Genomic DNA, 27,637 nt, shown 5'->3' with positions numbered 1-27,637 from the left:
CCGAGCTGGCTGGTAATGGTGGCAGGGGTCCACAAGCCCCTTCCTCAGGATGCCGGGGGCGAGTGGCTGGGTGCCGCGGCAGGGAGCCAGCAGTGGCTGGTGCTGGGAGACATTCCTGGAGCGTGTCCCAACCGGCTCCTGCGGCAGGCGAGGTTCCCCCTCCGGCTCCGGCCAGCTCCTCCCCTCGCCTGCCTCGGCGCCAGCCCCCCGCTGCTCCCCTCCGCCTGAAAGCCCCCAAATTTAAGAGGACCTGGGGAGGGGGCAGCTCCCTTCCAGCAGCCCTGGAGCTGCCCCATGCATTCCCGCTGTCTGGGGATGCCCACGCCGTGCTGGGGCGGGGAGCGCTGCCAGACCACCCTAGGGCCAGGAAACTAAAATCCTGTAAGGGTTGTGCTGAATCCCAGCCCGTGCCGGATCAGCGCCAATGGCAGCGGCTGTGGGATGTGGAGAGGGTGGGCAGAGGATGGGGTGTGGGACCCACGGCACTGCAGACGCAACCCAGCCCGCGTCTCACCGTGCTGCGTCTCACCGTGCTGCGTGACTCATCTTTCCTGCCACCCGACACAGAGCTGAAACCTCACCTGGGGCTGAAGAAAACACATTTTCCTCTTCTTTCTGACTAAGGCAGCAGTGAGGCTGCCCGCCTGGCAAGCACAGGGCAGGGAGCGGCTCAGCCCTTGTGCTTCCCACCTGCCTACTCTCAAACCAGGGGGCTCCTGCCCCTGGGGGTGATGTGACCCCCTGTGGGGCTTAGGAGCTGGTGCTACCCCCATGCCTGCAGCCCAGGGCAGTGCCCTGCAGGGACCAGGGCCGGTGGGACCTGGGGAGATATTTTGGAGCTTCTTGTGATCTGAGTTTTATGGGGCAGCAGAGAGTGTGCCACGGGGATGGGGGGGAGTGTGGCCAGCTGGCAAGTAGCATTTGGGGACTGGGGTGGCATGCGCAGGGCAGGCAGGGGCGGGGGGGCTGGGTTTAGTGTCAGCCCTGCAAGCTTTGATCAGTGTCAGTGGAGAGGAGTCAACATGCTTTGGGACCAAGCCAGCCAGAAGATGGGGAACCCCAAGCCTGGGCTGTGGGAATAAGGACCAGTGGCCTGGCTGCCAGCCCACCAGGCTTGGGAAAGGGCCGACAGCTTTTCGGGATGTTCCTGGAGGGACTGGCGTGCAGCGGCGCGGGGCGGCTGTGTGAGTCACTCGCACCTGGTACTCTCCCTCCGCTCAGCACTGTCCTGCGCCTGGGGCCATGGATTCCTTCCCCAGCCCTGGTATGCAGGGGAGGGGGAGCTGGGAAACACCGCGGAGGGGGAGGCACTCTGGTTTTGGGGACCCAGCACCCCTGCATGCCCCCCTCCAGTGCCAGTGCAAGAGGGATGCTGCTGGCAAGATGGTCAAGATGCTCCTGGGCTGCCGGGCTACACACAGGGGAGCAGGGTTTGGGGAGCACCACACACTGGTGCCTGCCACGTTCCTGGGGACCAAGGTGGCAGGCAGAGTCCCTGGCACGGCTGCGAAACATCGCTGCCCCGGTGCCTCTGCCTGAGGTGCCCACTGGGCGATGCTTGCTCCAGTGCTGCCCCCGTTAGCCAGGGTGACCCCCGGCTGCCCGTGCCCTGCTGCCGGCACTGCGCCGTGGGGCTGCTCCGCCAGCTCTGGGCCTGGGGCCAGCCACAGAGCTCTTGGCAGACCCCTCCACTCCCTGTTTAACGAAGCCCCTTGTCTAATTGGGACAGGCCGCCCTGCCTTCATTAAGCGAGCTGTGGTGGGAGGAGGGTTTGGGAACGGTCCTGATCTGGGGATGCTGGACCCACGGCTGGACCCCCAGAGCTGGGGCAGGCAGAGGGAATCCCGTGGCCACGGTGAACTTTGGAGCCGGCCAGCCAGGTCTGGGGGCGGGGGCTGGGGCCTAATGAGAGGAAGGCTAACGAAGAGGAGGGGATGCACGGCTTGCTGCGCCTTTAAGAAGAGTGGGGGCATCGCCGCTCCTCCCCTGCTTGGGAACAGTGTGTGCCTGGGAAAGTTGCCTGCAACCGGCCCTGGAGCATCTTTGCTCGGTGGCAGGTGGCCCTGCCCCGGGCCCCCAGCTGTGAGGTGGCCCTGGGCCCCAGGGACCCCCACCGTCACTCCCCTCGCTGCCCGCTGGAAGATGCCCCCAGACCTGTCCGCTGCCCCACCAGGAGCTGGAGGGGAGCCCCTGGGCGGGCGGCCGGGAGGGCGCAGGTATGCAGGGTGACCAAGGGGACAGAGGGGAGGTGGCATGGGGTACATGCTGGGGCCACGAGCTGGGGTCAGCCCCAGGTGAGCACAGGCACCAGCGGGGAGGATGGGGTGCAGCATGATGCACCCCAAGGAGCAGTGCAGTCCCACGGGGCACTCTGGGGGCGAGGGGCACCGTGAGGGTCAGGGGTGCACCCTGGGCCAAGGAGGAGCCCCAGGGGACAATCCTGCCCAGGGCAGGCAGGGTGTGAGGCCAGGACAGCACCGGGTCCCTGCCCACCTTGCTGGGCATCCTCTGCCTTTCACCTCCTCCCGCCGACTGCAGTCACACTGCTGCTTCCCAGCATTTCTTCAGCTCTGGGGCAGGTCTCAGCCACCAGTCTGCTCTGGTGGCTGCTGGGAGATGGTGTCTGCAGCAGGAGGACACCCCACAGCTGGCTCCAGGGCAGTCCCTGCACTTGAGCTGTGGGTTCTATGGTCCCACGTGGTGGTACCATGAGCTGTGGGTGCAGGAAGGGTCTTGGCCAAGGCCTGGCCATCCTGGAGCCTCGTGGGAGCAGCACTGGCATTTGGGAGCAGCCTTCTCCACCACCATCATCCTTCTTGGAGGGGGCTGGGACTCGGGTCCCTGTGGCAGCTCCATCCAGCTCTGCCTAGGGCCAGGCAGTGCCCTGAGGTCCCTGGGGACACATTCCCCTGGAGTGGATGGAGGTGTGCAGCCAGCTCCTGGCTGGGAGGTCCCAGAGCTGCTCACCACATTCCCGGGCCATGGAGGATGGAGGTGCTGAAGGAAAAAGTGCCCTGAGCCTCACCGGGGCCCGCTCAGCGCCGCACTGAGGTCTCTGCGGCAAACACACAGCAACCCTTCCCGGGGATCCAACCCCCCCCAGCCGCCGACCGGGGTGCAGCCGGCGGGGGAGCCAGGGGTGGCACTTTGAAGGGGAACAGCCCGAAGAGCCTCTTTCCTCCCCTCCCAGCGGAACTGGTGGGAAAAGCCCTTTTTGGGGGGCCGGGCTTGGCGGGGGCCGTGGCGCTCCCGCTCCCCACCCCGGCACCGCGCTCCGGGCCGCCCTCAATAAAGGGGCGGGAGCGCCGGGGGCTGCTCCGCGCCGGCACCGCCTGCGCCCGGCACGGCTCGGCACGGCACGGCTCGGCACGGCACGGCTCGGCACGGAGCGGTGCAGCCCCGCGGGGGGCGGTGGGTGAGTGCCTGCGGCGGGGGGGGCTGTCGCGGGGGTCCCGCTGCAGGCGGAGGGTGCTGCGAGGCAGGACCAAGCCTCCCACGCGGACACCCGTGAGCGCTCCTCCGCCCTCCTGCGCCGGGGCGGCCGCCGGGCTCGCACCTCCTGCGTTCAGCCGGGCCGGGCTGTGCTTGGTCTGAGACCCGGCGTGGCCATCGCAGTGGTGTCAGGTCGGCTGCCCCCCCCCGTAGCCGGCTGCGTGGGAAGCGTCGGGACGCGGGGGCAAGCGGGCAGGGCTTGCCCTCCCCGGCGCCGTAGAGCACCCCGCGTTTGCCACCCTTCCAGGGGTGGCGGGGAGCCCCTGGAAGGCCGGGGCACCGCTGGGCGGGAGCCGCCGCCGGTGCCGAGGCGTGAAGCGGGCGGGCGGGCGGGCAGCAGCCGGCGGGAAGGGCCTGTGGAGGCAGAGCCCGCGCACACCCCGCGGCCGGGGCTGGCAGCCTCCCGCCGGCCGGGGCACGGCTCCCCCGGTGTCGGGCAGCGAGCGAGGCCCGGGCCCGCCCGGCACGGCGGCGAGGGCTGGCGCGGGGCCAGGCCGGGCTGGCGCGGGGCACGCACGCGCCCGTGCCCTCCCGCGCCCCGCAGCACCGGCGGCCTGCGCCACGCTGCGGGGCAGCCGCCGGCACCGGCACCACTCCCGCCCGGCGCTTCCCGGCCACCCGTCAGACCCGGTGCGCCGTGCAGGTGTTGAGTGCTGCCGGCTGCTCCTCTGGCCACGGGGGACGTGTGGTAACGTGGCCGGGCGCAGCCCCACCGGCTCCCGGCCCCGGCCCGAGGCGTGGGGTCTGCCCTGTGCCGTGGGCTGCCCGCAGTGGTGCCCGGGGCGGTGCTGGCACCTTGCCCGCCCGAGGCTGCCAGGCATCTTGGCACAGCGTGATGCTGGGACGCCCCTGGGCCCCGCTGCTCTGTCACCACTGTCCCCAGAAGCATGGCGTTGGTGGTGGCAGCATCCTCTCCCGCAGGCTCCCACAATGAGCGGCCGCCTCCTGCTCCTTGCCATGCTGCCGGTGCTCCTGGGCCCCCCGGCCGCCGCAGCGCAGAAGAGGAGCCAAGGTGGGTGCTGAGCACCAGGTGCTTGGGGGGGGCAACGACGAAAGGGGCTCAGCACCACGGTGCCATGGTGCCGGTCTGTGCCCTGAGTGCTGTCACTTCCCCGCAGTGGTGTGCGAGGACGTGCTGGAGGCTGACATCGCCTTCCTGGTGGACGGCTCATCCAGCATCGGCAGGAACAACTTCCGTGCTGTCCGCACCTTCATGGATGAGCTGGTGGGGCCCTTCGTGCAGGTGGTGGGCGAGAAGGCGGTGCGCTTTGCCGTGGCGCAGTACAGCGACGAGCCGCGGTGAGCCCCAGGGAGGGAGTGTGTGGGGTGGAGGGGCAGCGGGGCTGGGAGGTGACACATCCCCCCTGTACCCCCTAGGGTGGAGTTCCCCTTCTCCCAGCACACCAACGGCATGAGCGTCCGGAGGGCCATCCAGCAGCTGAGCTACAAGGGTGGCAACACACGGACTGGTGCCGGCTTCCGCTACGTCGCTGACAACTTCTTTGGCCCCACGCAGCTCCGGCCCGGTGTCCCCCAGGTACGTGCAGGGTGGTGGCCCTGGGGACACCCCAGGGGGAGGTGCTGTGTGTTCACGGGCCCTGGGCTGGGTCTCACAGCTCTTGCCTGGCCCTGCAGATCTGCATCCTCATCACGGATGGCAAGTCCCAGGATGATGCCGAGGGGCCAGCAGCAAAGCTGAAGAGCCAGGGCATCAAGGTCTTCGCCGTGGGTGAGCAAGGCTTTGGCACCAGGTGAGGGGGGCTCCTGCCTGGTTTAGGTTCCCTGCCCTCACCCATCATCTCCATCCCTGCCAGGCATCAAGAATGCTGACCACAAGGAGCTCATCCGCGTGGCTTCCATGCCCACCGATGCCTTCTTCTTCTATGTCGGTGACTTTAAGCTGCTGGGAACGCTGGTGCCGCTGATGACACGCAGGGTGTGCACAAGCGTCGGGGGCACCCTGCGCCTCCTGGGTATGGGCACCCACCCCCTTCCCTGTGGGGTATGGGTGCTGGCGGTGCTGGGTGCCAGGCTGTGCTCACCCTGAGCGCACTCTTAGCACCCATCCTCCCCAAAATGTCCTCCTGCGCATCCTGTCCCATCGTGCACATGGCTGTGCCGCCCTGGCAAGCTCTCCCTGCCACCCCACGCACCCTGGAGCTGACGGCCCCTGTGCTCCCCCACAGACGGGCCAAGCCATGCTGGCCCCTCCAACCTGGAGATCCTGGAGCGGGGCCTCGACCAGCTGCGGATCCGCTGGACGGCGGCCAGTGGCCCCGTCACTGGCTACCGGGTGCAGCACGTGCCGCTGACAGGGCTGGGGCAGCCGGTTGTGGCAGAGAGGCAGGAGGTCAGTGCTCCCACCTGCCTGCTCGGAGTCCCCAGGGGTCCCCAGCAGCCCCGTGTGTGGCCTGGAAATGGCGGGGGGCTGACACTGTCCCTGCCCAGGTGAGCCTGGGGCCGCGGGAGACGAGCACTGTGCTGCGGGGGCTGCGCCCAGGGACGGAGTACCTGGTCACTGTCACTGCCCAGTACGCCAACAGCATCGGCGAGTCGGTGTCCAGCCGAGCACGCACCCGTGAGTGTCTGTCCCCACGGGGGCAGGGGTGCAGGTAGGCACTGAGTGTCCCTGGCACATGGGGCTGGGGGCTCATTCCTGGCTCCCTGTGCACCCAGAGAGCCGTGCCGGCTCCATGCTGGATTTCCGTGTGGTGGAGACTGGACCCACGTTCCTGCGGCTGGCCTGGCAGCCCAGCCCCGAGCCCCCCCAAGGCTATGGCCTCAGCTATGCCATGCGAGGTGAGGGGACAGTCCCTGCGAGGGGATGGTCCTGCCTGGATGCCCTGCCTGGATGCCCTGCCTTTGCCCAGGCCCGTGGGCCAGGCAGGACCTGGCAGGGGGTTGCACGGGGGGTGCATTCATGGGGGGGGTGCACGCACAGGGGTGATGCGGGGGGCGCATGCCGAGAGCGCCGCAGGATTGTGCACACCTGCCTTCACTGCAGCGGCTGGCACTCCTGCGCAGGCTGTGGGGCACGTGTGCGTACAGAGGCGTGGAGGCGGCGTGTGTGTTCCTACACCCGGAGGCTTTGGTGCGCAGGGCTCGAAGCGCACACGTGGCCGTGCGTGATGGCCGGGGGGCCCATGTGTGTCCCTGCCCGGGGCTGAGAGCACAAGCGTGTGCATGCCCCCGCGGTCGCTGTGCACGGGGAGCGGGTGGCAGACCCCCATCCCAGGTCCCAGCCAGGCTCCGGGCTGGAGCTGCGCACCTGGAAGCCCCTCCCTGGCCCCAGGTGCTCCCATGGGTGCCCCTGCCCTGGCTGTCGTCCCAGCCTCTCCCAGCGCTCCCCACCCCTGGCACCGCCTGGCATCCCTGGGGCAGGGTGCTGGCTCGCAGACACCCCTTCCCTGCCGGGCCCGGCGCATGCTGTCTCCACCTCCCCCCCAGGAGCAGCCCAGGGGGAGGAGAAGAGCCTGGGGGCCAGCGCACAGTCGGCCACGCTCAGCAACCTGCGCCCTGACACCGAGTACGTGGTGACGCTCCGACCGCGCTACGCACAGCAGCCCGCCATCCCAGCCACCCTCACCGCCCGGACGCGTAAGCACCATGCCTGGCCCAGGGCTCGGCTGGGGACAGGGATGAGTTCCCAGCAGAGGGATGCCCCTCCAGTCACGGTGCCCTACGGGGACAGGGCTGCCTGGCCCGTTGCTGCCTGGCGGGGCCGGAGCCGGGAGGTAGGCGAGCACGACTGAGAGGTGATCCCAGGGGGGATGCGGCACTGTGCACTCCCGAGCGCCTTCGCAGCCTTCTGGGAATGTTTCCACTGGAGCTTTCCTCACGTGACGCAAGAATGTCGACCAAAAAAATGCAGGGTTTTTTTTTTAAGTTTATTTTTAACTTTTTAAATTTTTTTAAGTTTGGTTGGGTTTTTTTATGGTTTCTTCAGGAGGAAAGTATGGTTTCCGCCAGGCAAGAGGGTGGTGGAAAGCATCGCTGGGCAGGAGCAGGGGTGAAGCCCTGGGGCAACACCTTTGCAAGCCTCAAATTTTGGCAAACTGATTCCTTCAGCTGCCCCAGGCAGCCTTAACCCGCAGAAAGTATTTAAGGCATTAAGAGGAAGGTGTTTGGGCTCCAGTTTGCTGGAGCTGGGGTGCTTTTAAGGAGCCTCCTGGGCGGAGCCTGCGCTTGGTGACCTCGCAGCGTGGTTCAGCCCCCGTCAGCAGTGCCTGGGGGCCAGGGGGCTTCCCCCTGCCCCGGAGCAAGCAGGTTTGCAAGCCTGCCCTGCCCTCACGTGAGGGATGCAATGGGCACCTCTTGCCCGCAGGGCGCCCGGCGGGCGTGCAGCACTTGGCTGTCCACAATGTCTCGGCGCAGAGCATGCTACTGGCCTGGCAGCCTGTCGGCAGTGCCACCGGCTACCGGCTCTCCTGGGCAACCCTCACAGGTAGGTGCCTGCCCCAGAGCTTGCGCCCCTTCTGCTGGTGGCCCCAGGGAGGAGGGACAGGAGGGGGCAGTGGTACCCACCGCCCAGACCCCCAAGGGACTGCTGCGCCGGCTCTTGCAGGGCAGGACAGGCACAGAGTGGACCTGGATGCCGGCCGGACGTCGCATGCGCTGGGGGGGCTGCAGCCCAACACCGACTACGTGGTGACGGTGGCCCCACTCTTTGGGCAGCTGGAGGGGCCCACGGCCACCGTGCGGCAGAGGACGGGTAGGTGGCGGGCACAGGTGATGCCACCCCGCCGCTCACCTCTGGCTCTGCCCCCAGCGCCATTGCCATGGGATGGGATGGGGACCAGCCCCCATGGCCCCCTCCTCACCCTGCCGTGTGTGGGGGACCGGGGACGTGCCATGGCGGGTGGCCAGCGGCAGAGCAGCACAGGGCAGTCCAGTCCATCAGGTCCCTCTTGCAGAGGCAGGTGCGGAGCAGACACTGCGAACCAACATCCTGGGCCCCACGTCCATTCAGGTGCTCTGGACCAGTGCCCGTGATGCCCGTGGCTACCGTCTGGAGTGGAAGAGAGCCACAGGTGGGCTCGGGGCACCTGGTCCCCTCCACACAGTCCCCATTGCCGGCAGCTGGCAGTGACCCTCCTCTCCCTGCAGGACCAGAGCCCCCCAGGACGGTGTCACTCCCCAGCAGCGCCAACACCTACCAGCTGACAGGGCTGCAGCCAGGCACGGAGTACCGCATCACCCTCTACACGCTCTACGATGGTGGGGAGGTGGCCACCCCTGTCACCACCTTCCAGACAGGTGAGCAACCACCACCTGGGTTGTCCCCCACCCTCCAAGCCATTGAGACGGAGGGACGTCCTGCATGGCCCAGGGCGAGCATGGGGGCTGTGCCATCTGGGCTGTGCGGCTCCAGCTGTGCCTCACTGCGTCCCCTCGCAGGCGTGGAGGTGCCCGTGGGCGCCGTGTCGGACCTGCGGCTCATCGAGGAGGCGGGCAGGCGGGTGCGGCTGGGCTGGACTGGCGTCCCTGGTGCCACCGAGTACAAAGTGGTGGTGCGCAACAACCAGGGTGAGTTGGGGCGGGACGCAGGCGGCACGCGTGGGACCCCAGCCAGCCGGTGCTGAGGGTCCGCGGCTGCCCCACTCCCTGCAGATGGCACAGAGAGGACGAGGCGCGTCCCGGGCAGCCAGACGGGGCTGGAGCTGGGTGACCTCCGGGAGGGCATCACCTACCTGGTGCGTGTCTCGGCGCTGGCAGGCGGCCGGGAGGGCAGTGCTGCCACGCTTACCGTCCGCCTCAGTAAGTCTGTGCCAGGGTTTGGCATCAGGAGTCCAGGTGCTGTGTTTTCCTCCCCCGGCATGTGTTGGTCCTCTATGCCCCCACAAGACCTCGGGGCACCAGGGTGGCCATGGGGCCCCTCTGGGCAGCCCGGGGTGACACTGTGGTGCTGTGGGCTGGTGCAGAGTACCCGGCTGTGGGCAACATCTCAGAGCTGCGGGTGACGGAGGCCGGTCCCAGCCAGCTGCGGGTCACCTGGCGAGGGCTGCCAGGTGCCGGGGGCTACCTGCTGACGTGGCGAGGCAGCGATGGTGAGTGTGGGGACTGCAGGATGCTGACACGGTGGTGCTGGAGCCCTTCCCAGCCCAACTGTCTCTTCTAGGTCTGGAGCAATCCCGCTTCCTCCCCGCTGACCCCACTGCCTTCACCATTGAGGGGCTGCGTACTGGCATCGTCTACACTGTCGGTGTCTCAGCTATTGTGGATGGCCGTGAGGGCAGCCCTGTCACTGCCACAGGGCGGATAGGTGAGGTGTCCCCTCACCCAGTGGTGCCAGCCTGTGCCACATGCCCCAGGCCTGGGTGACAGTGGCCTTCTCGGTGTCACAGCGCCCGAGCAGGTGGGGACAGTGTCCCGGCTGGAGGTGCAGGAGTCCAGGAGCAACGTCGCCCGTGTCACCTGGGTCGGTGTGCCAGGAGCCACTGCCTACCGTGTGGTGTGGAGCCGCAGGGACGGTACCGTGCAACAGGGACGGGGACGGACCGTGAGGGCAGTGGGGCAGGGGGTTGAGGCTGCGCTCTTCGGCAGGGGGCTCGGAGAGCAGCCGGCGGGTTCCCGGCCACACCAGCTCCTTTGACATCCCTGACCTGGAGGGCGGTGTCTCCTACACCGTGAAGGTGACAGCGCTCATCGGCAACCGGGAGGGCAACCCCGTCTCCATCATAGTCACCACACGTGAGTGCTGGGGCCAGGGGAAGCACCCCGGGGTGGCACTGGGCACCCCTGCCCCTAACGCCTGCCCCTCTGCGCTGCAGCGGAGGCGGCCCCAGTGCCCCCTGTCAGCAGCTTCCAGGTGACGGAGGCCTCGGACCACCGCCTGCGCCTGGCCTGGGTGCCAGTGGCCGGCAGCACCGGGTACCGCCTGGTCTGGCGCCTGGCTGAGGGTGAGCATGGCCGGCCGGCACCCCTGCATCCCCGCCAGCACCGTCACCGCACCCCCTCACGCCTTTCTCCCCCTGTGCAGGGGGGCCCCAGCGCAGCCAGCAGCTCCCGGCCACTGCCAGCTCCTACGACCTTGGGGGGCTGGAGCCGGGCCGGCACTACCACATCAGCATCACCAGCCTGGTCGGCGGCCGGGAGAGTGAGCCAGCCACTGTCACCGCCGTCACCAGTAAGGGACAGTGTGGGGCCAAGGGGGCATCAGAACCCAGGCATGGGGCTGGAGCCCAGGGGGTACCTGGAGACTGGGCTGTCCCAGCCTTGGGCAGGTGGGGAGCTGGGACCGGGGTGGGGGCTGCCCCATGGGGCCAGGACACCATTTCCTCCTCCTTGGCAGCTGCCCCAGGCCGTGTCACCAGCCTGCGGGTGACGGAGGTGCAGAGAGACTCAGTGACCCTCAACTGGACCCCTGTCCCTGGCGCCTCTGGCTACATCCTCTCCTGGAGCCCTCCTGCAGGTGAGACGGGTGGGTGGCCCGGGGACAGGGGGCAGCGTCCCCGCGAGGGCTCGCTGGCCCCCCTGACTGTCCCCTGGGTGGTAGCCGGCGGGGAGACAGGGCAGACACTGCCCAGCGCTGCCAGCTCCCAGAAGGTCTCCGGGCTGCGCCTGGGCCAGCGCTACACCTTCACCCTCCGCCCGCTCCTGGGGAGTGCACCAGGTGCCGAGACCTCCGTCAGCGAGCGCACGGGTACGGTGGGGTCACTACAGGGACGGGCTGGGCTTGTGTCCGCTCTGGTGGCGGCTTCACCCCTTCCCTGCCCACAGTCTGCAGGGATGCCCGCGGTGACATTGTCTTCCTGGTACATGGCACCCGCGACAGCTCCTCCGGTGCTGACGCCGTCCGCACCCTCCTCTCCAACACCGTGTCTGCGCTGGGGCGCCTGGGCCCCGAGGGCACCCAGGTAGGGTGCTGCCGTGGCGGTGGGGGGCCCGGGGGGTGTGGGTAGGCAGCGGTGCCCACTGCTCCCCTGCACCCTCACAGGTAGCTCTGGCCACGTACAGCTACCGCAGCCTGCCCTGGCTGCTCCTCAACCGCTCCAGTGACCTGCCCGCTGTGCTGGAGCAGATCCGCACCATGCGCTACGAGGAGCCCAGCGGCAACGCAATTGGTGAGGGCCGGCACTTGGAACTGGGGCAGCACTTGGAGCTGGGGTGGTGGCTGGAGGGATCCTGCTGATCGCCCCCCTCCTCCTTCTCCCTCCCTAGGGGCAGCCATCACCTTTGCCAGGACCTACCTGCTGAGCCCCAGTGCCGGGCGCCGGCCCAGCGTACCGGCGGTGCTGGTGGTCCTGGCTGACAGCCCCTCCAGGGACGATGCCATCGCTGCGGCCAGGGACATCAAGGCTGGGGGTGAGGATGGATGGGGTCCCGGCAGGGTGTGCGGGGAGTTCTGTGGGGTGCTGAGGGTGCTCTTGGCTCAGGGGTCCAGGTGCTGGCGGTGGGCTTGGAGGGCGCAGACCGGGAGCAGCTCCGGCGCATGGTCACCAGCGAGGACCCGCGGTACATCTATCACAATGGCGGTGCCCTGGCAGAGCTGGAGGGAGAGCTCACCGACGACCTCTGCACCATCATCTCCACCAGGGTAAGGGGCCAGGGTGCCCTGGGGGGTGAGGAGGGGTAGCAGCCCCATGGGGGCTGGGGGCTTCTCCTACCCCTGGGTTCACACGGGCTTCTCTTGTCTTGCCAGCCGGAGCCGGAGCCAGAGCCGAAGCCAAAGCCCTGCACTGTGCAGTGCCCCAGGGTGAGCATGCCCATGCCGTGCCATGCCGTGCCTCGCCGTGCTGCCCCCCAGGGGCTCAGCATTGATCAGGGACCCCCTAGCCTGCCGATGGCAGCAGTGCAGTGGGGAACTGAGCATGGGGGTACAGCCCCTAACCCCTTCTCTCTGTCCCCTTGCAGGGTGAGAAGGGAGACCGCGGCGAGACAGTGAGTGCTTTGGTGTGCCACCCCCCAGCTGGTGGCTCTGGGAGGGGCTGCATCCCCCAAATTGTGCTGGTGCCAGCGCGCAGGGGATGCTCACCACTGGCTTTGTCTCTCTGCAGGGACCGCAAGGACGCATTGGGCCACCAGGCCCCCCTGGCACACCGGTAGTATCCTGGTGGGGGGCGGGTGGGGGGCAGCTCCCTGGTAGGGGCAGCAACATGGTCCCTGCATCCCCTTGTCTCCTTGTCCTGCGGGTGGGTGGGTGTGGGGCAGGGACCTGCCCAGCCCTTGCCACAGGGGCAGATGGGGAACATCCCTTGGCCACCACCTGCCACCCAGCCCATCCTCTCTGCTGTCCCTCTAGGGCCGCCATGGGCTGCCTGGCCCTCCAGGACCTGTGGGGCCACAGGGTCTGCCGGGAGAGAGCGTCGAGCGGCCAGGCAAGAAGGGGGACAGGGTGAGTACCTCTGAGCCCCTCACTCAGGCACTCCAGGGTCCCTGGGCACAGTGACCTGGCCCCATGGGGCCTCTCTCTGCCCGTCATGCCTCCCTTCTCCTCCTCGCCCAGGCTGGAGGGGGGATCCCCTTGGAGAGCCCTGGTCCAGCCCCATGCTGCTCCCTCACACCCCAGCTCAGCACGCAGGGGAAAGGCACCACGGGACCTGGCTCTGCCGCGGGGCTATCCTGGGCTCCCAGTGCCAGGACCAGCGCTGCCTGGGGCATTGGCAGGTCTGCCAGTGCCGGGGTGCACCAGGTGCTGCCATGATGCTCCTCTCTCCCGCAGGGATTCCCTGGAGCTGATGGGACACCGGGAAGCCCCGGCCGCCCTGGGAACCCCGGATCACCCGGCCAACCGGTGAGTGGGGGTGTCCCGTGGGTTTGCTGCAGCATGATGGGCTCTTCCCATTGCTCTGCCTGCTCCCTGAGCTGGCCTCTGCCTACCCTTTCCCTGTGCCGGGCATCTCCGTAGCTGGCAGGGTCACTGCTGTCCCCTGTGTGGGTGTCCCAGGCCAAGTGTACTGGGAAGGGACTGTCCATCCGTGCTTTGTCTGGAGCCCCCATCCCATCCCATCCCATCCCATCCCATCCCATCCCATCCCATCCCATCCCATCCCATCCCATCCCATCCCATCCCCAACTACCCTGGCTGTCAGGGACACACATTCACCTCCTGAGCTGTTGTTTTCCAGGGCACCCAGGGCGTCCCTGGCCCCCGAGGGGATCCTGTGAGTATGGCCCTGTCCCTCCCCAGCCCTGCTCCCCCCCTGCACCCCCTCCTCATTCTTGTCTTTCCTTCCCAGGGGACGCGGGGGCCAATGGGACTTTCTGGCCCGAAGGGGGAGAAAGGCGAGCCGGTAGGTGATGGGCATGGGGCTGCCCCGTGGGGGTCCTTGGGGAGCAGCCCGGACACTGGTGGGCAAATCTCAGCCACTGACACCTCCTGGCACTCGGCGTCTGGGTGACCCCAGGGTGTCCCTGTCTCCCTGCTGGGCCCCTGGCCCCATGGTGGCATTGTGGCCCCCATCCTGCAGCAGGGAGGCAACAGGGCACATGAGGACACTGATTTTTCCTCCCCCTCCTTGTTTAGGGAGAGCCCAGGGTGATCGTGGATGGAGGACAGGGGCTGCCAGGCCGGAAAGGGGAGCCGGGCATGTCGGTAGGTATGGGGGTGGCGATGCCGAGTGGTCTCTGCTAGCACCCCCAGCCCATGCTGCAGCCCCAGTTAACGGAGCATCTCTGTCCTCCAGGGCAGTCCTGGACCCCCTGGGAGCCCTGGCCCACGGGGGCCCTTTGGTGATCCAGGACCCCCAGGTCCACTTGGACCCATGGGGCCACCAGGACCTCCGGGAGAGTTTGTGAAGGTACATCCCCCCGGTGCTGCGTGGGGACAGCTGGGCAGATGTGTGGACAGATGGATGGAGGAACAGCCAGCAGCTTGAAGCTGCTCTCCTGTGCACTCCTCCTCGTCCAGCTCCTGGGCTGTGCCCTGCACCGGCTGTGCCCATGCACACATACGTGTATATGAGCTTGTTGCTGGCACTGGGCCATCTGGGGAGAGGCACGTGGCAGGCATGTGCCCTGATACCACTGATGATGGGCTCTGTCCAGCACGTTTCCCTTCTGTTCAAGGGGGTCACGGGAAGAGCCCAGACCTGCCCTTACGTGCTTTTTTTTGCCCTTGCAGGGGGAGAAGGGTGACCGAGGGGAAAGGGTGAGTGACTCTGTATTTCCCTGGCTTCTCTGCCCTCCTGGACAGAGGTCCTGTGGGTGCCTGAGGGCACTGGAGCCCCCCCCCAGGGTGCTGGGAAGGACTGAGCCCCACCCTGGGGCCATCACACAGGAGCTGACCCCTGTCTCTGCAGGGCCCCCCTGGACTTGTGGATGGGGCAGCACCTCGAGGGGACCCCGGCCCCCAGGTGAGTTCAGCCCCAAGGCCAGCAGGGATGGCAGAGGGGAGCAGGACTGTGGCGGCCGTGTGTCCCCAGAGGCTGAGCTGTGTCCCCAGGGGCTGACTTGTGCTCTCTTGCAGGGCTTGCCTGGGGACCCCGGGCCCCGGGGACCTGCTGGGCCTCCCGGCCTGAAGGGAGAGAAGGTAAGAGTGTGGTGGGGATGCTCCATGCTGGGGATGGACCCTGCACCGCTCTCCAGCAGGGATGCCCATCCCCAACTCATGGGCATCCCCATCTCATGGGCACGGCTGTCACCTTTCCTAATTCCCAGGGTGACAGCAAAGAAGGTTTCCCAGGGCCGCCTGGCCGCCCCGGGGACCCAGGAGACCGGGTGAGTTTCCCGAGAGAAGGAAAGGCAGGCAGGACCTGGCCTCGCCGGCGAGCCAAGCCCCATGGGCACCCCGGAGGGCTCCCTCTCTGGAGAGCCTGGGCATTTGCCCTACCACCCTGGAGGTGACATCTTCTCCATTCTCCTTTGCAGGGCCCTCGAGGACCGCCGGGGGAGCAGGGCAGGAAGGTGAGTGGTGTGAGGACTGAAGGGATGCTCTCGCCTTGCCTTTGGTGGGGAGAAAAGAGGTCTGGGTGCTGTGCTGGGACCTGTACTGTCCCCCATGGATCCTGCTGCCCCTGACCCCATCTTCCTCCTGTGACAGGGAGACCGCGGGGCACCGGGAGAGCTGGGAGAGACAGGCGAGAAGGTGAGACGGCACCGGACTGGGACAGTGCCACTTGTCAACGTCTGCTGGTCCTGGTGTCCCCGTGGCCCTGTGGTGGCTGTGCCCAGGGGTCACTGTCAGAGCCCAGTGGTCTTGGATGGGATTTGCGCCAGGCCCCAAAAGGCTCTGGGGCAGGGGGCAGAGTGGTGTGGAGGGAGGAAGGCTCCCTGAAACCCTCCTCTGCTTTGCTCTGCAGGGAGACCGTGGTGTGGTGGGCCCTGAGGGTGAGAAGGTAGGTAGGCTGGGATGGCCGCAGCCACACCAAGGTGATGCCCGCCCTGCCCTGGAGCAGCTGCCCTGGCACAGGGTGGGAGGATGTTACTGACACCTTCTTCTTCCTCCCCTCCTGCAGGGCGAGGCGGGAGCCCCGGGGCGCCCGGGGCCATCAGGCAGAGAGGTGAGTCTGGGGCAGTGGCTGTGGACCCAGGACCCTGGGAGTAGGGGCTGCCATGCCCCGGCTGCCTGTCCCCAGGCACTGCCAGTCCCCTGAGGTCTCTTCTCGTGCCACAGGGAGCTCCGGGACCGGCTGGCCCCCGGGGGGAGAAGGTAAGGGTGAAACGGGATCCGGCGGGCTGGTGGGGGGGCTGCTGGGAAAGGGGCCAGCGATGACACCCATCTCCCTGCAGGGTGAACCCGGAGCACCTGGCAAGCCGGTAAGTGATGCTGCCTGGTGGGTCCACCTCTGCCTGCCCCTGCCCCGGGACAGCGAGCCGTGGGCAGTGCCCAGCACGGTCCCCTCTGCTTCTCCCCCAGGCTCCCAGCGTGGCCGGTGCTGGAGGAGAGAAGGTAACCCTGCCCCGGCTGTTCCCCGCGGCCCCATGCTGGCACCCCCTGGGACACAGCCATGGGCTGGGGAGGGGGAACAGCACAGCTGGGCATCAACCTGAGAGGATGCCCGTGCTGGTCCCCAGACCCGGCTTTGCCCCAGACCTGGCTGTCCCCAGCTGCAGAGGGGTGAAGGGGGGTGGTTTGGGGGAGCTGATGGTGCCATTTCATCTGCTCCAGGGTGACAGGGGCTTCCCAGGACCAGAAGGACCTCCTGGCCCCAAGGGCGATGCAGGGGATAAAGGCGCCCGTGTGAGTACTGCCTGGGCACGGGGGGCACAGGGGGTATGGCACAGCCCCTCCCCAGGCTCATGGTGCCCATGCCATTGCTCCAAGCTGTGTCCCTTCGTGTCTAGGGTGCCCCTGGCATGAGCATCCCAGGGCCTGCTGGCCCCAAAGGCGAGCAGGGCGATCGGGTGAGTCTTGGTGCACCCCAGGTGCTGGGGCTGGCCGGGCTCTGCCCTGGGGATACCGGCTCATGGCCCCAGTCCCCCGCCGGGATGGGGCCACCCTGGTTCCCAGTGACACGGGCTTTCTGTCTCCATCACCCAGGGTGTTGTTGGCCTCACAGGCAGGAGTGGCCCAAAGGTAATGTCACTGCAGGGGGCATTGCCCCTCTGTCCGTCTGTCCACCAGTCAGTCTGGCTCTGGAGGGTCTGTCCCTGCAGGCCGTGCCGCAGTGTCGCTCCAGGGAGCGGAGGGTGCTGTGCTGAGCCCCTTCTCCCCCCAGCAGCCGCCATGCTCCCCCCACATTGCCCTGACCCCTTGCCCCTTCTGCCCCTGCCTAGGGTGACCCAGGGGAGCCAGGGGAGAAGGGCGAGCCGGGCCGAGCGGGCGTCCCGGGGCAGACTGGACTGCGTGGCAAGGAGGTAGCGTGGGGCGAGGGGGGTGGTGGGACTGGGGGCTGTGGGGCATCGTGGCCCTGAGGAGGTGGGGGGCTGGTGGGGAGGAGGGGGAGGCCAGTGACTTGTGCTTTTCTCTCCCTGGCTGGTGCCCGCTGACCTGTGCCGCAGGGAGAGCGTGGAGAGAAGGGTGATGAAGGCACCCCGGTAAGTGAGGACCCCCAGGACCACTGCCCTCCTCCCCACTGCCCCCCCACTCAACCCCCCTCTCCCCACAGGGTGAAGCAGGTCTGCCTGGCAAACCCGGAGACAGGGGTCCCCGGGTAAGTGCAGGGCTGGTGGGCACCCCGGGGCAGGCGAGATGCCCAGTGGCCTCGGGGTGGCTCCCGCTAACGCCCGCCCTCCCTCTGCCCTCCACCCAGGGCCTCCCCGGCTACCGCGGCCCCTCCGGGGAGAAGGGCGATTCAGGGGACCCAGGTCCTGAAGGCAGGAATGTGAGTACCGCCTCGTGTGCGCCCACCGCCCCGTGGGCACCCACCACTGCACCCATCCCATTGCCCCACACACACCCTTATCCCAGGAGTACCCTCCACCCCACAGGACCCACCACCTCATGAGTCCCCTGTTCCCTCCTCCCCTCACTCGTCCCTCTTTCCCGCAGGGCAGCCCTGGAGCACCAGGGAGCAAGGGTGACCGTGGGGAGCCGGTGAGTGATGTGGGGCCATGTGCCTGGCCCCCACCCCAGAGCCAGCCCTGCTCTCCCCAGGGCCACACCGACTCCCTTTAACCCGCTTCCCCCACCCTTATTTCAGGGGCCTCCCGGACCCCCAGGACGGACCGTAAGCTCTGCCCCCAACCCTCTCCCTGCTCACGGGCTGGTGCCTGGCCCTGTGTGCTCTGACAGCCCCTCTCTGACCCACAGGTCGACGTGGGGCTCGGAGGAGCAGGGGAGAAGGGTGAGAAGGTAATGAGGGGGTCCCCTGGGGTGCTGGCGGTGAGGTTCCCTGTGCTGTGCCCCACTGGTCTCTGCCTGTGTGCTGGGATCCTGGTGCACCAAGCCCTTCCTGCCCAAAACAGCCCCTGCCATGTGGAGCCAACACGCACCAGGGCTGAGAGCCAAGTGGGATTGGGGGCACATGAGATCCAGGGGGCACATGGGCTGGTGCTCCCACCCAGTGCTGGGAGGAAGGTGCCAGGGTAGGAGGTCCCTGTCGGGCTGAGGTCCTCGAAGGAGCCAGCATGCTCATGGCTCCCAGGCCGCACAGGGATCCCACAGCAGTACCCCATGCTCTGGGTGTTCTGCTTTTATGACCCAGCTCAGGCTCGGGGCAGTTTTGGCCACGGGCTGTGCTCTGTGGTGGATGGTGTCGTGGTCCCCAGCAGCGGCTCCGCTGGCTCTCAGCAGCGCTGCTCATTGCATTTCTTCTGCGACCACTATCTGGGCACCCAGGAGCTGTGTTGAGCCCAGCAACCTCTTTTTTCAGCCCATGCCCGTATTTTGAGACCTTTGTTATTATCCCGCCCTTAAACCATGCAGCATAAGCAGAGGTGCTCAGCATGGGCTCTGGCACAGGCTCAGCACAGGCGTTTGTGCCGGCAGTGGGGCAGTACCCGCTAACCGCAGCACCCTTCCCTCGCAGGGGGACCCTGGGGACCCTGGCGAGGACGGCGCGAAGGGTGCCCGGGGTGACGCCGGCTCCCCCGGCCTGCCCGGAGAGAGGGTAAGTGCCAGGTCTCTGGTGTGGGAGGTGGTGGGCCAGGAAGACGGGTGATGTTCTGTGGGAGAGCTGGGGGTTCTGGTGTGCAGGGGGTGATGGGCGAGCATCCAGGACCCCCTTCTTTCCCCCCATGACCCACTGCTGAGTTTTTCTCTCTTGCAGGGTGTGGAGGGCCCCCGTGGCCCCCCTGGTGCACAGGTGAGTGCCCCCTTTCCCATGGGGGTTTGAGTGGGGGGTCCATGCCCTACTTCCTCCCTTTTCGGGAGGCAATGCTCACTCCTCTTCCCACCCCACAGGGTGACCCCGGGGACCGAGGCCTGCCGGGAGAGAAGGTGAGGGGGCAAGGGGCTGGGGACTGCCCCATGGGACCCCCGTCCTGCCCCATGGCTCCAGCCCTCCTGCCCTGCTCTCTTACAGGGGGACCGCGGCCCACCGGGGCTGGATGGTCGCAATGGGCTGGAGGGCAAACCCGGGCCCCCAGGCCCCGCCGGGCTTCGGGTGAGCGTGGTCCAGGGTTGGGGGCCTGGCTGCCCCTGGGCACCAGGGGTGGGGGCTGTGGCATGGAGATGGGGTGGGAGGAGCCGCTCCCCGCAAACACACTCTGCTCTGTGCTGGGGATGCTTGGGGGGGGGGCTCTTGGCAGGGTGGGGGTGTCCTTGCCCTCACCTCCTCCTTGTCTGCAGGGGGACCCGGGGAAGCAAGGGGACCCTGGCCGGGACGTAAGTACCTCCGGAGAGGGTGGGTTTGAGTTGTGCTCCCACTGGGACTGTTGTGCTTGTAAGGGACCGACATCCTGTCCCATGCTCCTCGGTCTGGGCAGCGCAGCGGGACCATCCCCTCCCTGTCCCCAGCAGGGTGCCACTGTCCCGGTCACACTCCCTCCCCCCAGAGCCGGCTGGGAGAGGTGGGTGTCCTGCTGCCCTCTGCTCCCTCCATCTCCTTTCCCCACAGGGGCTGCCCGGGCTGCGTGGGGAGCAGGGACCGCCTGGCCCCGTGGGCCCCCTGGGACCGCCTGGCGTCCCCGTAAGTACCAGCTGCCCAGGGGATGCATCCTGCCCTATGCCCTCTGCAGTCTGTCCCAGCTGGGTCCGTCTGCTGGGGCTCGCCCCGTGCCCAGCTCCCCCATCCCTGCACCCTGGGGCCGCAGTGGGGCCCAGGGACCCCTGGCTGCTGGTGCGGTGGGAGCGCTGGGGGGCCTCTCACTGCCTCTCCTTCCTCCCAGGGCAAGCCCGGCGACGACGGCAAACCTGGCCTCAGTGGCAAGAACGTGAGTAGGGGGAGCGGGGCCTGGCTTTGGGGCTCACCTGGGGGTCGTGAGGGCTGGTGATCCCAGTACAACATAAAGGCAAAGGAGGGATGTGGCAAAGAGCTCCTGTACTCTGAGCCGTGCCCTGGGTGCCTGTCCCCATCCCATGTGGTGCCCGTACCGGGGTGGACGAGTTGGGTGCTGACTGGCAGCCTGTGTCCCCAGGGAGAAGATGGGACACCAGGAGAGGATGGGAGGAAGGTAAGGAGTTGAGCCCAGGGTGGTCCCTGCATGGTCCCCACATGGTCCCCACACACCCAGTGGTTCCTCCCTGCCCGAGCCCAGGAGCATCATTTCGGGGCTTGTGGATAGGGCAGCATCCCTCTAACTGCTTTTCCTCCTGGTTAGGGAGACAAAGGTGACACAGGACCCCCCGGCAGAGAGGTGAGTACCTCCTCACAGAGAAGCGTGGTGGTGGGGTTGCTGGGTACCTGCTCTCACCAGGGACAGACCTGGGCACCCAGGTCCGGGAGGTGACACTGCTCTCTTGGCAGGGCCGCAGTGGTGCCAAGGGTGAGCAGGGGGACAGAGGTATGCCAGGCCCCCTCGGCCCCCCTGGCCTCCCTGGTGTCCCGGGGCAGGTCGGACCCCCAGGCCAGGTGCGTAGTCCTCAAGCCCACGGTGCCACCCAGCACCAAACCCTGGAATCCGGGCTGCCGTGGCGCGGGCAGAACCCCTGCCCACGCTTCCCTCAGGGCACTGCCCCATGTTCATGGGTGCCGGGTGCCATTGTGTCCCCTCTACATCTTCCAGGGCTTACCGGGCCTCCGTGGGGTGGCTGGACCAAAGGTAGGTGTCCTCCTGCCCCCAACGCCCCCAAGGCAAAGGTCTGGGGGACCCTGTGCCTCCAGGCTGGCAGGGCTGGACCCTGGCACTGGAGCTGGGGCTGGGCAGCCTGGCTCTGCCCGCCTTCATGCCTTTGCTGTGTTTCAGGGGGACCCGGGGGAGCCCGGACTGCAAGGGGAACCGGTGAGTACCCAGAACCGAGGCTGACAAGCTGTGAGCACCCCAGGCTGGTGGCAACCACAGCCCCTGCCCAAGCAGCACCAGCAGTGTTAACTCTGAAACCACTGCTCACCTCACCTACCACACCTCTGTACATCTTCTCATTCCCTGTGCAAACCCAGGGGCGACCTGGCAGCCCTGGAGCACGCGGAGACCCCGGGACGGCAGTGGTGAGTCCCCCCCCAGCCTGCTGGGCTGGGATGTCAGCCCCAGGGGACAGAGGACCCTCCACAGCCCCCACGGTGGGAGCAGGCCAACACCCACTTTGTTTTTAATGTCTCTTTATTGCAGAACATTGAACGTAGCCTGGAAGCACTTGGCATCAAGGTACGCAGTCCCTGGTTGTTGGGCTGGGTGCTGTTCCTGCCGTGCGGCAGCAGGATGGGGGACACGAGAGGTGGTGGGAGACCCGAGCGACCTGGGACAGGTTGATGGGGCTGTGGGGTGCTGCCATGCCTGGGTTGCACTCATCCCTTGACTGGTGCTCTTTCCTCCCTCACAGATTTCATCCCTGAAGGAGCTCACGGGTGCCTACGATGGGAGCTCGGACTCATTTCTGCCAGTGTCTGAGAGGCTGCGGGGCCAGAAGGGCAGCCGGGGGGAGCCGGGAGAGAGGGGGCCACCAGGCCGAGAGGTGAGCGGAGCCAGGCTCGATTCTATGCCCAAACACGCTGCCCCGCTCCTCCCTTACCCAGGCTGGCTGGGGCAGCCATACAGCCAGCTCAGCCCTGGTATGCTCAGGGAGGGCTGACAGCCCCTGGCACAGGGCTGGCTCTGGCAGCACGGTGTTATGTTTTGCAGGGTTCCTTAGGCTTCCCCGGTGAGCGAGGACCCAAAGGTGACAAAGGGGACCCAGGTGCCCCTGGTCCCCAGGGCCCCACGGGACGTGCTGTGGGCGAGCGGGGTCCCGAGGGGCCACCCGGGCAGCCAGGGGAGCCTGGCAAGCCGGGCATCCCCGGGGTGCCGGGCCGGGCCGGGGAGTTGGGGGAGGCTGGGCGGCCCGGCGAGAAGGTAAGTGTGTGCGGAGGTGTGGGGTGAGGTCTGGGGGACCCAGTCCAGGGACCTGGGGACAGCCCCGTGACAGCCACTGCATTGTTTCCCCAGGGCGACCGGGGCGAGAAGGGTGACCGGGGCGAGCAGGTGAGCCGGGATGGGGACACAGTCCCCTCTACCCGCCCCGTGTTCTGCACCTCTCAGGAGGAGGGGGGGCTCTCTGGGGGGCAGAGGGATGCCCTATGGGGGCTAGGAGTGGCCATACGGGGATGGCTCTGCTCCCCTGTGCCCTGCTGTCCCTTTCATGCTCAACCTATTTTTCTCCCCCCTCCCAGGGCAGAGATGGCTTTCCTGGCCCCCCAGGGCCCCCAGGGCCCAAGGTAGGTGATGGCTGCTGCTGGGGGCCGTCCCCAGCAGGTGCCATCCTGCACCTCCAGGGATGGATGGCCACGTCCGTTCCCCTGGCACAGGGGCTTCGGGAGGACTGTGCCCCTGGGTGGACCTTCCTGGGTTCCCTGGGTGCCAGCCCTGACTGCCCTGCCCGCAGGCAGACGTGGTGGAGGGCAGCCTGATGGGCTTCCCGGGTGAACGCGGCCCCGCTGGACCCAAGGGAGTGAAGGTGTGTGGCTGGGCAGAAAGGAGTGGGGCAGCCAAGGCAACTGAGCCAGGGACAACATGATGAGCTGGGCTAGGACTGAGGACAGTGGTGGGGTGGGCATCCCCAGGGGGGCAGCGGAGGCTGATGGCATCTGTCTTCTCCCCAATGCAGGGCGAGCCGGGAGCCGAGGGCGAGCGGGGACCCAAAGGAGATAAGGTCTGCGGTCGTAAGTCTCCTGCTGCTGATGGGGCGGCCCCATGGAGCAAAGCCCCAGCCAGGGCCACTGCTGGGAGCACCCCTCTTTGGGCGTCAGCAGGCCCTGGGAGGGACAGGATGGTTCCTGCCTGTCCTACAACCCTGTGCCTGTCCCCACTGCAGGGTGAGGGTGGCCCACGGGGCGAGCGAGGGGAGCCCGGCGAGAAGGGCAGGGATGGTGCCCCGGTGAGTACTGCACTGTCCCCCCGCCTGGCGCTGACCCCAGACCCCCACCTGGCACTGACCCCATCCCCATCTCTTGCTCAAGGGTCTCCCGGGTGAGAGAGGGCTGGCCGGCCCCGAGGGGAAGCCGGTGAGTGGGGACATGGTGGGGGGCTGCGGGCTGGGACGGGGGAAAGTCCTGTGGTCCCACAGCAGCCACCACTGGCACCAGCGGGAGCATTCACGTCTCATTCACCTCCTTCCCCACTGTGCAGGGCCCGCAGGGCTTTAGGGGGCCTCCTGGCCCCACTCTGTAAGTACCCCGGGCTGGGTACCACACACCGGGAATGGGGAGCATCCCTGGGGGGCAGGTGGGGCTGCTTGGGGTGGCAGGCTCTTGCTCACCTACCAGCTCTGACACGGTTCTTTGCAGGGCTTGCCAGGCTTCCCCGGCGTGCTGGGACGCCCGGTAGGTGTCTGTGTCCCCCTCCCCATGTCACTGTGCCCCCCTGCCCCAGCGCACAGCCAGGGCTCCCGGCCGTGGGCGCTGGGTGAAGCTGTGGGGGCCATCCTGCTGGCTGCGTGGGTGCTCAGCCCCAACTGTCTTGCCAGTAGCTGGCCAGGCTTGTCCTCACTTGACATGGGTGCTTACCAGAGCTGCTGGCACTTTCTGGGTCTCCTCTCCCAGGGGACACCCCATGTACCCACTGGGGAAAACCCACTCTTGCAGTGACCCCATTTCTTCCTCCCTTCAGGGCAGCCAGGGAGACCCAGGACCCCCAGGACCTCCGGTAAGGAACCACCACGTGCAAGGGATTGTCATGCAAGGGGGACGTCAGCCGGGGCGGGTGTCCCCCTGGGGAGCAGGGAGGGGTGGCAGTGCTGGGACTGCGCTGACCCCTCCCCGTCCTGTGCCACCAGCAAGCACCGCCCCAACATAATGTCCCCTTGTCCCCTGCAGGGCAGCACTGGCCCACCGGGGACTCAGGGCCCAGCTGGGACCAAGGTACGGCATTGGCATGGGCATTGGCATCACCACATCCGACCTGGCAGAGGAAAGCAGTGCCTTGCCAGATCTGAGGGCTGGAAGGAGGGACACATTTCAGGACATTTTAGACTGGAGGGAGGGATGTTTTGGGCTGTCCCCCCTCCTGGATCCAGCCGGCCCTGGGGAACAGCCCCATGGCAGGCACAGGGACGTGGCTGTGGCCATGACCATGGTGGCCAGGGGGTCGGGGCGGTGGGACTGATACAGGTGCTGTCTTTGCAGGGCGATCCCGGAGAACCTGGCTCCGGCATCCGGGTGAGCACTCGTTCCCTCCCCTCCAGCACCCATCTGGCACCCCCAAAACCATCCAGCCCTCCGAAGCCAGCCGGCCCCACCACCATGCACCTACCTTCCTGCCAGGGCAGCCGAGGCCCTGGCTGTGCCGGGGCAGCGTGCCATCCCCTCTCTGACATGGCTGTTTCTGTTGCAGGGCTTGCCTGGTCCCCAGGGCAGCATGGGGCTGCCCGGCCCCCCTGGCCCCCCCGGCCCTGGGGTAGGTATTTGCAGCCCCCCCGACCTGCCCCTTGGCTGTTCCCGGTGCCCAGGCTGCCACTTGATTTCTGCTTGTGTCTCCCTTGCAGGGCCCGCCAGGGGTTCCCGGGCTGCCAGGACAAGTAGTGAGTGTGTTGTCCTCTCTCCTGCCCAGCTGCCATCGGTGTGGGTGTTTGGGGCTGCCTGGGGGGCTGCAGGGCCCCCATGCCCCAGCCTTGCTCTTACCGCCCGCAGGGGGAGAGCGGGAAGCCGGGCGTGCCGGGCAGGGACGGCGTGCCAGGGAAGGATGGTGAGGTGGGGATGCCTGGGAAGATGGTACGTTGCTGCTCACCCTGTCCTGTCCCAGTGGGACCCCCACGGGGCTCAGCCCGTGGTGTCTGCAGCTGAGGCTGAGGGCTGTGCTGCTTGTGCTAGGGCGTGCCGGGACCTTCAGGCCCTGCCGGTCCCAAGGGAGAGCCAGGGGATGCCGGAGCCCCAGGGCAGGTGAGAGGTACAGAGCTGCCTCCGCAGCGGCTGGGAGCTTCCCAGGTGTTCCCGGGCCGGGATGAGGGGGAGCATCCCCGTGCAGCCCTGCTCACCCGCCCCCTCTCTCCCCTGTGCCCCAGGCCATCGCCGGCCCTCCCGGTGCCAAAGGCGAGAAGGTAAGGAGCCAGGGTGCGAAGCGGGGGGACTCCCACCCTTTGGATGCTGCCAAAGCCTCCAGGACTGGGGCAGGCAGGGGTCCGCAGGGCGCTGGCACCCACTGTGGGCACGCCTGAGCACCCCGTGTTGCTGCAGGGCGAGCCGGCACTGCTGGAGGGTGTGCTGCTGGGAGAACCTGTGAGTTGGCCCCGTTAGCCTCATCCCCCCCCCATTAGCCTTATCCCCCCCATTAACTTTATCCCCCCTATCACCTCTTCCTGCCTTCTTGGGGGGTGAGCGAGCCCTGTGGCCGCCCCCCTCCCCTAATGCTGCTCTCCCCCCGGCAGGGCTCCAAGGGTGACCGAGGCTTGCCTGGCCCCAAGGGCGAGAAGGTGAGTGCTGCTTGGGGGGCCGGTGGGGAGAGGGCCATGGGGGCCCTGTGCTCCCTGGCTGCCCGCTCGTGGCAGCGGGGGTCTGGCTCCAGCTGCTCCCCTCCATGTATCGTCATGTGCCCCTGCTTTTTCTTGTTTCCCCCTGCCAGGGTGAGGCAGGACAATTCGGGGAGCCGGGAGATCCGGGGGAAGACGTGAGTAGGAGGCATATGAGGGGCTGGGGGGTGGATGCTGGGGGTAGCAGATGCTGTTGTTGGGGGACACCCATGCCCCTGCCACCCACCGCCCAGCCCTTCCCGGTGGCTTGGTGTCTTTGCAGGGAGCCAAGGGGTCCTCTGGAACCAAAGGGGAGAAGGTAAGTGTCCCCTGGTCCCAGGGGCACGGGGTGCTTCCCAGCCCTGAGGGGCCACTCAGGGTGGCACAGTGCCCCCAGCACCCCTGTGCCTCCCAGCTGAGAGACGCACCGTGTGGTCTCTGCCACCACGCAGGGGTCGCCGGGTGTCGGAATGCGGGGACCACCAGGACAGGACGGGCCTCCGGGCTTGAAGGTAACACCTGTCCCCATGTCACCCTGTCTCTCACCGTGTCCCTAGTGCCCACATGCTCCCCCAGCCTGGCTGGCTAAGGGAGAAGCATGCTCCCAAGGGGCTGTTTTCACAGGCACCATCTTTTTCCTCCCTGCTCCAGGGTGACATTGGCTTGCCAGGACCACCGGGACCCCCAGGCTTAGCAGGCATTGCTGGGACACCGGGACAACCCGGCCTGAGAGGGGACAATGGGCAGCCTGGCCCCCCGGGTCCCCCAGGAGAGAGGGTAAAAGCTACGGCCAGTGCTCACCTTTGCTGGTCTGAGTGACTCCAGACCTTCAGGCAACACCAGTGGGGCCCCTGCAAGCCCCACTGACTGCTGGACGTGGTCCCTGCCTGCTCACTGGTATTTCCCTGCCAGGGTTTGATCGGCTTTCCCGGGAGAGATGGTACCTCTGGACCACCAGGACCTGTGGGGCCCCCAGGGCCGGCTGTGAGTATGGGGCTCTGGGGCCGCAGCATCCCTGGGGGGTGCAGGCTCTGTCCTGGCTCTCACACCAGCGCGGGCAGGGTGATGGGGACCCACCCTGCACCTTCCCGGACCCAGACCCTCCCAGGAGCCACTGTGGAGCCCCAGGGATGCTTTGCAGGGTGCCTGGCATCACCCTTCTGTGGCTTGCTCACCCCTCTCCTTTCTTTTAGGGCATACAAGGGACCTCTGGCCTGAAGGGTGACAAGGTAGGGTGGGGGCAGCCCTATAGCACGAGGGGTGTGGGGCTGTTCCTCTTATGGGTTGGCATGCTGCCAACCCCTGGGTGATGCTGAAACCACTCTAGATGGTGGCACATGGCAGCCTGCTCTGTGCCGGGCATGCAGGGCAGCATCAGGGGCCATGGAGTGTCCCCCAGCATGGGGGGGGACATGGCATGGCTGGCAGGAGTGGTGGGCAGCAAGGACAGGGACAAGCTCCTGCCTTCCCCCTTCAGGGCTCCCCGGGGGCCGGGCTGCCAGGAGCCAGAGGCGAGCGTGGAGACCCGGGGCCGCGGGTAGGTACTGCCACAGTCGCCCCGCATCCCCCCGTGTCCCACCACCAGGGACAGGAAATCCCACAGCACAACCTCGAGGGGACAGCGAGCCAGCACCACACCTGTCCCCGGGGTGGGGTGACGCTGGGGGTGCACCCATCCCAGACCGCCTCTTCCCATCCCTTTCTTCTCACAGGGTGAAGACGGGCGCCCAGGGCCAGAAGGGGATCGAGGGCCGGTGGTAAATACCCCCCTCCCCAGCTGTACCCCTGGCTGGGCCCCGCCTGAGCACC

At 67.5% G+C, this 27,637-nt stretch overlaps 1 protein-coding gene across 1 annotated transcript in view; it reads left to right on the top strand.

The window, feature by feature from the left end:
• Nucleotides 1-4,422: 4,422 nt before the first annotated feature.
• COL7A1 (collagen type VII alpha 1 chain) overlaps nt 4,423-27,637 on the top strand; it is a gene marked incomplete at both ends in the record, with an annotated part of 28,022 nt that continues 4,807 nt past the window's right edge. Inside the window, 88 exon segments of the mRNA XM_082004599.1 lie at nt 4,423-4,504; nt 4,611-4,791; nt 4,870-5,029; nt 5,128-5,221; nt 5,307-5,465; nt 5,655-5,842; nt 5,941-6,070; nt 6,169-6,291; nt 6,940-7,089; nt 7,817-8,360; nt 8,408-8,748; nt 8,890-9,018; nt 9,103-9,249; nt 9,414-9,539; nt 9,611-9,754; nt 9,837-9,962; nt 10,036-10,182; nt 10,263-10,391; nt 10,472-10,903; nt 10,988-11,344; nt 11,376-11,555; nt 11,653-11,796; nt 11,868-12,028; nt 12,134-12,187; nt 12,346-12,372; nt 12,489-12,533; nt 12,734-12,826; nt 13,154-13,225; nt 13,671-13,724; nt 13,958-14,026; nt 14,118-14,231; nt 14,555-14,581; nt 14,733-14,786; nt 14,900-14,962; nt 15,091-15,150; nt 15,301-15,336; nt 15,473-15,517; nt 15,732-15,759; nt 15,888-15,932; nt 16,046-16,188; nt 16,289-16,321; nt 16,541-16,612; nt 16,717-16,776; nt 17,149-17,229; nt 17,374-17,409; nt 17,481-17,696; nt 17,864-17,908; nt 18,015-18,041; nt 18,125-18,166; nt 18,843-18,923; nt 19,083-19,118; nt 19,217-19,252; nt 19,338-19,418; nt 19,604-19,639; nt 19,872-19,943; nt 20,143-20,187; nt 20,392-20,427; nt 20,721-20,942; nt 21,160-21,195; nt 21,523-21,558; nt 21,734-21,865; nt 22,033-22,242; nt 22,336-22,371; nt 22,560-22,604; nt 22,772-22,843; nt 23,201-23,263; nt 23,346-23,390; nt 23,515-23,547; nt 23,550-23,552; nt 23,673-23,708; nt 23,995-24,150; nt 24,201-24,245; nt 24,510-24,542; nt 24,718-24,780; nt 24,869-24,904; nt 25,014-25,094; nt 25,194-25,262; nt 25,385-25,420; nt 25,557-25,598; nt 25,748-25,792; nt 25,942-25,986; nt 26,112-26,147; nt 26,281-26,340; nt 26,480-26,605; nt 26,741-26,812; nt 27,022-27,057; nt 27,306-27,365; nt 27,541-27,585. Coding sequence (XP_081860725.1) covers nt 4,423-4,504; nt 4,611-4,791; nt 4,870-5,029; nt 5,128-5,221; nt 5,307-5,465; nt 5,655-5,842; nt 5,941-6,070; nt 6,169-6,291; nt 6,940-7,089; nt 7,817-8,360; nt 8,408-8,748; nt 8,890-9,018; nt 9,103-9,249; nt 9,414-9,539; nt 9,611-9,754; nt 9,837-9,962; nt 10,036-10,182; nt 10,263-10,391; nt 10,472-10,903; nt 10,988-11,344; nt 11,376-11,555; nt 11,653-11,796; nt 11,868-12,028; nt 12,134-12,187; nt 12,346-12,372; nt 12,489-12,533; nt 12,734-12,826; nt 13,154-13,225; nt 13,671-13,724; nt 13,958-14,026; nt 14,118-14,231; nt 14,555-14,581; nt 14,733-14,786; nt 14,900-14,962; nt 15,091-15,150; nt 15,301-15,336; nt 15,473-15,517; nt 15,732-15,759; nt 15,888-15,932; nt 16,046-16,188; nt 16,289-16,321; nt 16,541-16,612; nt 16,717-16,776; nt 17,149-17,229; nt 17,374-17,409; nt 17,481-17,696; nt 17,864-17,908; nt 18,015-18,041; nt 18,125-18,166; nt 18,843-18,923; nt 19,083-19,118; nt 19,217-19,252; nt 19,338-19,418; nt 19,604-19,639; nt 19,872-19,943; nt 20,143-20,187; nt 20,392-20,427; nt 20,721-20,942; nt 21,160-21,195; nt 21,523-21,558; nt 21,734-21,865; nt 22,033-22,242; nt 22,336-22,371; nt 22,560-22,604; nt 22,772-22,843; nt 23,201-23,263; nt 23,346-23,390; nt 23,515-23,547; nt 23,550-23,552; nt 23,673-23,708; nt 23,995-24,150; nt 24,201-24,245; nt 24,510-24,542; nt 24,718-24,780; nt 24,869-24,904; nt 25,014-25,094; nt 25,194-25,262; nt 25,385-25,420; nt 25,557-25,598; nt 25,748-25,792; nt 25,942-25,986; nt 26,112-26,147; nt 26,281-26,340; nt 26,480-26,605; nt 26,741-26,812; nt 27,022-27,057; nt 27,306-27,365; nt 27,541-27,585 — 8,493 coding nt within the window.

Source organism: Phaethon aethereus (genome assembly GCF_964289735.1).
Source record: "Phaethon aethereus genome assembly, chromosome: 11".
In the NCBI taxonomy this organism is placed as follows: domain Eukaryota; kingdom Metazoa; phylum Chordata; class Aves; order Phaethontiformes; family Phaethontidae; genus Phaethon; species Phaethon aethereus.
This window is presented reverse-complemented; position numbering and strand designations above follow the sequence as displayed.